At 42.5% G+C, this 10858-nt stretch overlaps 1 protein-coding gene across 2 annotated transcripts; it reads left to right on the top strand.

Moving 5' to 3' along the window:
* The first annotated feature begins 4230 nt into the window (after positions 1–4230).
* Positions 4231–10858, top strand: Scoc (short coiled-coil protein). Of its 2 annotated transcripts, none has more exons than XM_038313244.2 (4): positions 4231–4358; positions 7080–7149; positions 7586–7669; positions 9320–10858. In XM_038313244.2, the coding sequence occupies exons 2-4, from the start codon at positions 7128–7130 to the stop codon at positions 9460–9462; spliced, it is 249 nt and encodes an 82-aa protein (XP_038169172.1). In that variant the 5' UTR covers positions 4231–4358; positions 7080–7127; the 3' UTR covers positions 9463–10858. The 2 variants fall into 2 exon arrangements, with proteins under 2 accessions (XP_038169172.1, XP_038169173.1); XM_038313245.2 differs by lacking the exon at positions 4231–4358 and adding an exon at positions 4373–4912.

Raw genomic sequence — 10858 nt, 5'->3', positions numbered from 1 at the left:
TATAATTTATAAGAGTTAATAAGAAGCCTGAGCTAATGGGCTAATCAGTTTATAACTAATGTAGACCTCTGTGTGATTTCTTTGGGACTTAATGACTGCAGAAACCGGACAGGACAGAAAACCTCAGTCAACACCAATGCTTGGTGCTTAGCTGTGTTTGTGCTCTGAAAGTGCAATCTTAGACACTAACTAGTCCTCTTCCTTGTGTAACTCCAGGGGAAAAGTGATTTGATTCAAGGCTCATGTTTCTTTGTTACTCATGTTCCTTTGCTTGGATACAACGCCATGCAGTTTTTGAGGCTATTTTTAGTTACTTTGCATTAATACCTTCACTGGGAGTCAACATTACCCTCTTAATTGACCAACACTAGCCCTTCAACTTCAGCAGGAAGAAAAAAAAAGCATTTTGTGTGAAAATTGGTGATATCTGGTGCTCGAAATACAACAAGAAAAAAGTTCATACTTGATGTCTTAAGCCACTGCTGCCGGGAGTTGAGAAGGCCTAAGATGGACAGCCATACTTACTACAGTACTATCATATTGTTTTGTAGAATTGTTACATTCATTAATAAAACTTGCCTGCTTTGTCTAAAAAAAAAAAGAAAAAAGGATTGCTAGGGCAGCATCTAAATGTTTTCAGCAATCTAGAACATGCCCTCATTTTCTTACCAACAGATACGTATTAATATTTTGACTCTTACTTTGAAAGACAAAGCTGTCCATGAGTCTCCTCATGCAACAGGGTCTTCTCTTCACTAAATTAACAACAGAGTGGAGCTTAAATTTCTTTTCATGTTGATTTACTCAGAATCTTTGACAATTGTGATTCTCCCCCCCCCCCGCCCCGCCAGGGGAGACCCCCCAAAGATTGTATTTATTTCTATACAGCCACTAACCATGCTCCTGGGTCTTGGGTGGAGAGTGGGAGGGAGGGAGAGAGAAGGGAGGAAGAGAGAGAGAGAGAGAGAGAGAGAGAGAATATGAATCATGCTAAAAGTTTCTCCAGAGAGCAGAGGACTTTCACTACCTTTCTGCCCGCAAAAGGCTCTGCAGCTATTCACTCAGGCTTTCCAAAAGCCTCTTGCTGTCCTAGTGCACTCACTGCTTCCCTCTGCGGAGGGGGATGTGAGCTCTCAGCTGCTGTCCTAGTGCCATGTCTGCCTGCCTGCTGTCATGCTCCCCACCGTGACAGATGATGGTGATAGACTTGACAGTGTTACAGCTCTGGAAGGAAAGGTATCCTAACTGGTTGGGAAGTCAGGAAATACTTGGAGCTGCAAAGGAACAGCTCTGAAGCTGCAAAGGGATACATCTAAAGAGAAAGATACCCTGACTTCTCCGGAAGTCAGGCCATACCTGAAGCTGGGATGCAGTGGGGAATGGTCCCCCTGCAGGATGTAGCAACCCTGTTCCTCTCCTAGAAAGAGTCGGTACAGCTGAGCTCTGCTCAGACTTTCCCCAAAGGGAATGTTCCAGCAGAGCTATCCCTTTCTTTTTCTGCTCTGCTCAGCTCCAACCCAAGATGTTACTTCTTCTGCTTCCCTCTGTTAAAGGGAAAGCCCCTGCAGAAATGTAACAACCTCCTCCAGCTCCCACAAAAGGTTATTACTTTTTCTGCACTACTCCTAAGGGAGTTTCCCAGAAGATGTCATTGTTTCTTCTGTTTTCTGCTCAGTCCCCCTAAGGGAACATCTCAGCAAAGGTTCTTCTACTCCATACCTGCAAAAGAAGATTTTTCACCCAAAACTCTTTTGCTAGGTGGTGGTGGTGGTGCATGCCTTTAATTGCAGTACTTGGGAGCAGAGGCAGGTGGATCTCTGTGAGTTCAAGGCCAACCTGGTCTACAGAGTGAGTTCCAGGACAGGCTCCAAAGCTACACAGAGAAACCCTATCTCAATAAACAAACAAAAACTAACCAACTAAACAAAAGAGATGTATTTGAAGAGTCCAGGAGAGGGGCTGCCTCTGCCAGGGTGGTGAAGGACAGCCAGCAACTGAACAGGCAGAGGGGCTTATATTAGCTTCTTAGGGGCGAAGTTTTCCCAGGAAGATTTTTCCACTTAGGGATTGGTTAGTTTTCCCACTCAGGGATTGGTTGGTTTAGTTGATCAGGTGCGGCGAACCCCCCTGACCAGCAGGGAAGAACAGCCACCTAGTCGAGGATTCTTCTCAAATCACTCTTTATTGGAGCCTCTTGGTTAAAGGGAGAGCAGGAAGCGAGGGGCCCCAGAACTAAACGGCAGCCGCTTATATAGGGAGAGCAGACAGGGGTCATGCCTGCGGGAGGTTCTGTCTAGAGCCTTTCCTAATATGGAGTTTACTTGGCGCTGCAGGGGCTCAGCACCATCTTGTGATGGTGGCCGGCAAATTGGCTCCCTGCAATCAGGGGTAGAGTTGCCTCTGGTTTCAGGGCCAAACTGTGTTTCTTTCACTGTTTTTTGTTTTTTTGGGTTTTTTTGTTTTTTGTTTTTTGCTTTTTGGCTCTAGTTTTGGGGCCAGAGGGTATATTTCTTTCACTGGCTCTGGTTTCAGGGCCTGGGTGGGTTTCTTTGGCTGACCTTTCCCCCTACAGGACTTCTGTCCCTCTTAAACTGTAAACTCCAAATAAACATTTCCTTCTATAAACTGCCTTGGTCACTGTGCTTTGCCACAGCAACAGAAAAGTAACTAAGATGCCATCTTTCCGTTTCATGTTTTCCCTGTTAATTATATGGTTTCCTCATAAGAGTCTGGAGCGGAATCCTGACACAGGGTCTATGCAGCCCAGATTGATCTCCAACTCACAATCCTCTACCTCCATCTCTGGGGCGCTGTAAACTTAGGTGTGTGCCAGCAAATCTAGAACAAGAGGTTTTCACTTTTGATTACTTCTTTCTGCTTTTTTTTAAAAAATATTCTTCTTTTCCTAATTTCTTAAAGGGAATACTTAGATTATTGATTTGAACTTTTCCTTGATTTCCGAGAGAAGCCTATAATAGTAAGAAAGATGCTAAGCACTCCTCCAGCTGCATCCATAAATTTTTATGATTACATTTAAAATTAATTAAATATGTTGGTTGTTAACATCAAACATTTTATATGTTCACAGTTAAACTTAATTGAAATATTTTCTGACTGTCCCCGAGATTCACAGCTTGAAGTGTATATTTTGATTCTCAATTATTTAGGAATTTCAAAGTATCTTTCTCTTACTGATTTCAAATTTAATTTCTCGGTGGCTAGAGAAAATAATTTGTGTGATTCCAATTATGTAAGTTACTTTAAATTTATTGATGTTTCTTATCTGCCAAGAGGCCATTTTGGGGTCTGAAGAGATGGTTAAGGATGGTCCCTCTTGTAAAGAATATGAGTTCAGGTCACAGCACTACAGCTGTGTAGTGCACAGCAACCTAGGAGTTGTAGCAATGGTTCACCAGGTGGGTGCTTACTTAGGAGGCTGAGTTCACAACCACCTGTAATCCCTGCTCCAGGGATCTGATTCCCTCTTGTGGCATCTGCAGGCACCTACACACATAGCCACACATTCATGCAATTAAAATCATATAAAAAGAAAATTAAACATAAAATCATACGTATATATGATCACACACACTTTTATATATAGTTTCTCTCTCTCTCTCTCTCTCTCTCTCTCTCTCTCTCTCTCTCTCTCTCTCTCTCTCTCTCTCTCTCTCTCTCTCTCTCTCCTTTCTCTCTCTTGTTAGAGTGAATGAGATCGGGCAAACACTGATCTAAGGCATCATGAAGCGGTCAGGCGAACTGTAAGCGTCAAGATCGTCCAGGATTCGGGGGTACAAAGAGAAACATCCATTAGTGGTACATGCTTTATGGTTCTCTGACTTTAGAAATTAAAAAAAAAAAAAAAGAAAAAGGAAATGTGCTTTTAGAATTGAGGGAGGGCAGACTGTAACGTTCTGCTCTCTCTGTTTTGAATGTGAACGAATGTCTCTCGCCCTGAGTCTGGCTCAATTTACAGGATAACTTTTTTTTTAACCTAGAACGACTACCAACCACTCTTTTCCGGCTCCTTGAGAGACAAAGCTGCTCAGCCAGGTCCGCCGTGTCTGGTGCGTCATCTCTTCTGTGATTGGTCGCTGCTTTTCCGGGACACGCCCAACAATCCTGATTGGGCGTCAATGCCCTTTTGTTAGGGCAAAGGTGGACCCCGGTGCTCCGCTGTGGGCCTGCCGGCCGCCAACGCGCAGGCGTGCGATCTCGCGTTCGGATTGGTGGAAGCCCACCTCCTTGCGCACGCTCCGTGGGCCGGAAGGGCGGAGCTGCCGCTGTCAGTTGGTCGGAGAGCAGCGGCCTGAGGCGTCCTGCCCATCCCGCCCCCTTCCCGGCGCCTCCGACGCAAGGTGAGGCGGCCGGGGCGGCGAGGGCTGAGGCCGGGGAAAGCGCTCGGTCCAGCCGGGGCTCTGCAGGCGGAGTGGGCCGGGGCGGAGGCCTAGGCGCGGGATAGCGAGGCCCGACGCCCCGCCGAGCCCTGCGCAGCCGCCTTCCCGGCCGGCCGCACGCAGCGGGCTATGTGGGAAGAGGCTAGCGGTGCCCGATCGGGACACTGTGGGGGTGCGATGGGCCCAAGAGATGGGAGAGGACGCGCTGCAGCCCCTGATAACCGTTCAGCTCGCGGCAATCCTCCTGCCTCAGCCACCCGAAGCTAGGGTTGCGTTATAGGCGTGGTGACCCATGCCTGCCTGGGGTGGGACCTCTTTGCTTGTGCCTGGGTTTGTCTCTTTGTCAGCTTTTCTCAAGCATTCTGTGGAACAAATATTGGGCAGTGGGTTTGGGAAGGAGAAAACACATTGCCGAAAAGTCAAGATTTCTGTTGTACTGCCCGCCTTGACGGTGTACTAGCCGTAAAGGCAGATGTCCCCAGACCGTTATCAGTTTCTGAGAATCAAAGCTGTGCGTAAGTATACCGGTGCCTGTGTGCTCTAGTGATTGAACCGGATGCATCAAGGTCTCTGGAGCTCTAACTGAAGTTTGAAATCCTTATTGACCATGCAGTTCCTCGATTTCCGTAGAATTTGAGACCCAAAAAATATCAAAGCAGAACATGGACAGATAGAAACAAATCACACTCGAGTGGATGTAGCTTGAAGCAAATGAAATTTATCTTAGTTGTTTAGTTTGTGGAAATGCCAAAGAAACCGAGTTTTTAAAAACGTTTGATAGACTCAGATTAGGACCTTAATTACGTCTTGGCTGTGAAACGGTAGGCAAGGCCCATGGCCTGTTGTATAAGGCTTAGGCTTAGTAATCCCATCTGTGAACTGCAGTTTCCTTTGTTTTGATAGAACTATATATGTGAAGTGTTTCGTGCATTGATTTAGTGCACTGGGCTCTTAATTTTTAAGAAAACTTGTTTACTGGTAAGTGGTGACAGCTGAAACCCAGCGGTTGCAGGTGCAGAAGGTCCCGTGGTTGACTTTGGATGGATAGTAGGGAAATGTCAGGCTCACATCTGAGATGTGCAGCTGAGCTGAGGTGGAATGGTGGGGGAAAAATAGACTGGCCATGACTATAGCTTTGGCTCTGGGTGACCACTGTGATGTGGATCAGGCCACTCTCAGCTTTGGCCCTGGGTTCTACTATGACACATTTGGCCACATGGTTTTTCTTCTGTGCTCCAAACAAGAATATTGAGATGAGAGGGTAGCGGTTAGCATCTGTTGCATGCTTATGAAGTACACAAACACATTTGAGCTCAGCAAATTCTCAGAACAGACCCACAAGATACATAGTTATTAGCTCCATTTTATGAATGAGGATGTTGTGGCTGAGATTTTAAAACTTGGCCAAAATTTCAGAGCCTGTAACACAGAGTGAGGGTTTAAGTATTGGTCATCCAAATCTGTTTTTCAATTACTATGCTAAACATCTTGAGAAGAGGTCTTAGGAGTACGGTGTGAGAATGTAGCAGTGTTTAAGTTAATCCTCGTTACTGCTTTCTGTGTCTCTCAAGTCTTACTTTCTACCTGTTCCACTTCCTGGATCTAAAGTATAGAAGTTACAGACTCTCATCCACTAACAGGCTAGGTGCCCATAGGCACTGAGAATTCCTATGAGTTTCAAAGAAAAATTTTAAAGCTCTGATGTAGATAATCTTAGAGAATCATGTTTTCAGAGTCAGGGCCGCTGGTAAGCCACAAGATAGCCGTGTAACTGTGTGTGTGTGTGTGTGTGTGTGTGTGTGTGTACACGTGCTGTGCTCAGCGACCCCACACATCACAGACATGGCAGTGCATGTCACCCCAGTGCTAGGGAGGTAGGTAGAAGTAGGCCTTTTAGAGCTTGCTCTAAAACCACTGTGGAATAGGTGAATTCCAGGTTCATTCAAAAATATGTCTTAAAAAATAAGGTGGAGAGGGAGCAAGAGAGACACCCAGAGTGGACTGTGGCCTCCACATGTGTATAGAGACATGCACACAGACAGACATATACACACAAAACAGCTTTCTGTCAATTGAAAGTTTGAACATTGTTTAAATGGAGAGGAATACTTCTTTTAAAAAATTACCATGCAGATTAGTTTCCTTATAATGTCATACATTTGATATTTTGAATTCTTAAAGTGTGATCCTCAAATACTATAGTAGCTTGAATAACTTTAAAAACAGAATTTTGAAAACAGTCTTGTAACTTACTTTCTCTGGAGTGCAGAGGATCTCTCTGAACCGAGGTGGGAAACATGAGAAAGCAGTGTCCAGTGCTGCTTGGGAGCATGCTGAATTGTACAGCTCTTCAGGAGTGCTGTGTGAAGATGCTCAATAGCGTAAATGCTGAGAGCTGCCCGAGAGTCCGCTTTTGTATTTGTACATTGGCATTCTGTCTCTGAAAGATTTTCATGTGTTTACCTTTCCTCCTCTTTGTAATTGTCCTTAGTAAAAAGATTTACGGTGTTTGAAGTTTTTTTTTTTTTTTTTTAAGTATTGTTCTGTGTATGTCCTTTGCATTTCAAAGTGCATGTAAGGCAGGCATGGGGAGGTCGCCTCTGTCACATCCTTTAACTACTTTGTCTTTGGAAGAACAAGTTTATATTTTACTGTTGTGTCTGCTGCTTTCTCTTGCTGCAGACCATTCATCAAACAGTGCATTCAAGAGCTGCAAGTTTGTTACCCAAGATGATGAATGCTGACATGGATGGTAAGGTCTTTGTTCTTTGTGTGTGTGATTCTGGCTTTCTGTATGATTTTGCTTTATTAAGCAATGGAAAGGGCAGAGAAACAATCTTCATAAGGTTTAGGTTAGCTGGGCAGTGATGGCACATGCTTTTAGTCCCAGCACTTAGGAGACAGAGACAGGTGGATCTCCAAGTTTGAGGCCAGGCTGGTCTACAGAGAGTTCCAGGACAGCCAGGGCTACATAGAGAAGATTTAAGTGTAGCATCTTTCCCATTTACTTTAGAAAGCATCCAAGGTGGCTTCTGTTCTGTAACTGTATGGCAAGTTCAGCTTAGTGCCTGTCTACCCTGAAGTGTACACAGTAATTAAGACAATGGTTATAAAATGTTCTGTAGAATTTTAAGTGCTGCATGCCAAAACAATGTTTATTAATAATAAATTTAACATTTTGATTACAGCAGTTGATGCTGAAAATCAGGTGGAATTGGAAGAAAAGACTCGACTTATAAATCAGGTGTTGGAACTCCAACACACACTTGAAGGTTAGATTGCATTTAGTAGTTTTTGTGAATGACATCCAGTTAACTTCAGAGACCATATTAATAGTTGGTGGGGTTTTATTTGTTTGCTTTGTTTTTTGTTATTTTGTAAAAATAAAAAAATTTATTTGTACATGTGGGCAGATGTGTGTGCAGGGCACTCTTATGGAAGTCAGAGGCTGACCTGTGGGAACATTCCTCCCATCACGTGGATCTTGGAACTGAACTCAGGTCATGAGGTTTGGGTTGCAGGTGTCTTTACCCAGTGAGTCATGCTGCAGGCCCCAGTCATTTTCTTTTTCTTGCTGTTGTCTACAACCTTGCCTGCTGGTCTAGAGGACACATTTGCCTCAGGAAGACCAGTCACTGCTCTCATACATCCTCTTTAAGGTGTTAGCAAGATGCTGGCTTACCACAAGAGCTCTTTTTAATTCTGACAGTTCCTAAGCCTGCTTCAGGAAGGCCCTATAAAGATGAAAAGAAACATTACTTCCAGAGATTCAAATTGATGGGAGATTTGTTTCCATTTCCTAATTTACTTCCATAAAATTACTAGTGCCACCAACATGTCTTCTGATGGTCAGTGTCACAAAGTAAGCAATATCTTCTCATTTGATAGTGACAGTCAACTCTGCCCAGATTATCTGGCTTGTCCTCTGCTTTACAGGCCTCATTCAGTTACACTTCTGTGTGGCTCATTACCTCAGTTCCTTTAGGCCTCTGGTCAGATTACCCTCAGAAAATAGTTAACTCTAAAAAAGACTTCTCACAGCCGGGCAGTGGTGCTGCACGCCTTTTCGGGAGGCAGAGGCAGGCGGATCTCTGTGAGTTCGAGGCCAGCCTGGTCTACAAGAGCTAGTTCCAGGACAGACTTCAAAGCTACAGAGGAACCCTGCCTCGAAAAACTTAAATAAATAAATAAATAAATAAATAAATAAATAAATAAATAAATAAATAAATAAAACCTTCTCATCTGCTTTTATGACCCTTAGCCATTTTGCTTTTTCTCCAGAAAAAGTGTGACATGCTGTATATTGACATGCTCAGTGTTTCTTCCTGACACCTGGGTGCCCGTGTTACTAAATGCACATGTGCTCACATGTAGCCATGTTCACTGCTGCTTCTGTTGTTGCTGCACATTTGTTAGATGGAGATGACTTTGCAGCTCGCTCACGAGGACCTACATCTGTTGAATTTTTAACTGATGTTTAACTGCTACCTGGGTCTCACAGAATCTCTGTAGGAATCTGGCTGTGTTAAGCTGCAGATCATAAATATTTCCAGTAAAGACATTATAGTTTCATGTGGCAGGACAAGTCTAACCACTGTAAGAGTTAACATAAATGCTGTCTAAAGACTGAGTCACATTGGAAGTTCTGTCAACAGGTACCATCTTCTGACTTATACTCAGCAAATTCTTTTTGCTTAAGTCTTTAACCCCATTAATCTGAATTGAAAAGCAGAAAATTTATGAATTGTGATATTTATTGGTGGTGCTTGGGGTCAAGTCCAGGGTCTCACACGTGTAGGCAAGGGCACTGGGAACACCCTTAGCCTGGTCTCAATTTTTTAAGAATGAATCTTGCATTTCATAACATGGAATAATTGACATGATTTTATTGATAATTATATTTTTGGTTTTTTTTAATATAGATCTTTCTGCAAGAGTAGATGCAGTTAAGGAAGAAAATCTGAAGCTAAAGTCAGAAAATCAAGTTCTTGGACAATATATAGAAAATCTTATGTCTGCTTCTAGTGTTTTTCAAACAACTGATACAAAAAGCAAAAGGAAGTAAAGTGTTCACCTCCCTCTTGTCATGTAGTTGCTGCTTTGTTTTTTCTTTAAAGCTTGGATATGATCCAGAAGTTACAGTATCCTCCTTTGCTTCCTTGAATATTTATAAAGAGAATGTCAGATCTAGGTAATATTAACTGCTTTACAGGAAACATCCCTAAGTTAACATTATATGTGTTACATTAGTCTATGACAATGTGCAAATGTAGAGACTTTATAATTAGAATTACAGATATTTATAAAACTTGAAGATGAATGTTTTGCCAATTTGCTTATATATATATATAGGTTTAGCACTGTCTTTTATCATATGCCTAACTCATAAAATACACAAGAGAATAACCATGTTGTGACAAAGTGACCAAAACCATGTACTGAATGCACAGCTCTGTACCTTGTCCACCGTCGTGTGCCTCTCCTCCATCTGCCTCCTCCTGCCCATCTCCCTGACAGTAACCTGAGTAATTGTCACCTACCAGAGCAACCTGAACTGTAATTGTTGATTCTTAACCAAAATATGACACTTTCTTAGCTAAAGCTTGCCATTTGTGATATTTAGTAATAAGATAGGATTGCTGGTTTCTCTTTAATCAACTGAAAATAGATTGAAGCTATAAAGAATGATTTTTCTTTGAAATGTAAATTGTCACATTGAGAAACTCAACACTCTCTTTTGCACAAAATAGCCCATTTGGTGTTGAAAAGATGAGAGTGCTGGTCATATAAAAATAGAAAATCTTGAGGAAAGATAGAAAGGGGGGAAACTGGATAAACAAGTAACCAGCTCCAAATATTTTCCCTCCAGATGTGTTACCTCTGGCCCACAGCTGCACTTTTGGGACAGTATGAGAGCAGACTAAGTCTGACTGACATAAGCGGGTTAAGTAAGCCACACATGTCAGAGAGAGACCGTTAAGAAGTTGGTCTCAAGGTTTGTTTGTACCCATGAGATCTTTTGCAAAATGAATTGAGAGTATATTAGTATCAGAATCATGAATATGAGAGAGTTTTGTATATGTGATACCTGTTAACCTTAGTATTTTATCTCAGTTGTTTCCCCCAGAATTTTTGTAAACTCAGCTACATTGTTTGCAGAATTTTAGTCATTTCTTTTAATAATTTTAAAAAATTTAGTTTGTAGCTTTCATTTGATAAAGGAGTTGATATTGAAAGTAATATTGAAATGTTATAATAGAGAAGATCCACTAATGCAGCTGATGGCTTTTAGATTGGTCTGTGTTGACTTGTGGAATTATCTAATGTATTAGTGGCGTTAGCTATATGGACATGTAATCCTCACATTGCAGATATTTTGCAACCCTTTTGTGACTGCGTTACAAATATTTAAAATTGTGTTCAGGTTATGCTTTGCTGTTTTAATAAAAAGCTGTTTCAGA

The sequence above is a fragment of the Arvicola amphibius genome, chromosome 15, assembly GCF_903992535.2.
Source record: "Arvicola amphibius chromosome 15, mArvAmp1.2, whole genome shotgun sequence".
In the NCBI taxonomy this organism is placed as follows: domain Eukaryota; kingdom Metazoa; phylum Chordata; class Mammalia; order Rodentia; family Cricetidae; genus Arvicola; species Arvicola amphibius.
The sequence above is the reverse complement of the archived record's forward strand: the minus strand, read 5'-3'. Positions and strand labels throughout refer to the sequence as shown.

Excerpts from the sequence above, each read along its gene's own strand:
- Scoc (XM_038313244.2), top strand. The coding sequence starts at position 7,128 with ATGATGAATGCTGACATGGATG. Across the intron at positions 7,150-7,585 it reads GATGAATGCTGACATGGATG|CAGTTGATGCTGAAAATCAG; the intron begins GTAAGGTCTTTG and ends TTTTGATTACAG. Across the intron at positions 7,670-9,319 it reads ACTCCAACACACACTTGAAG|ATCTTTCTGCAAGAGTAGAT; the intron begins GTTAGATTGCAT and ends TTTTTAATATAG.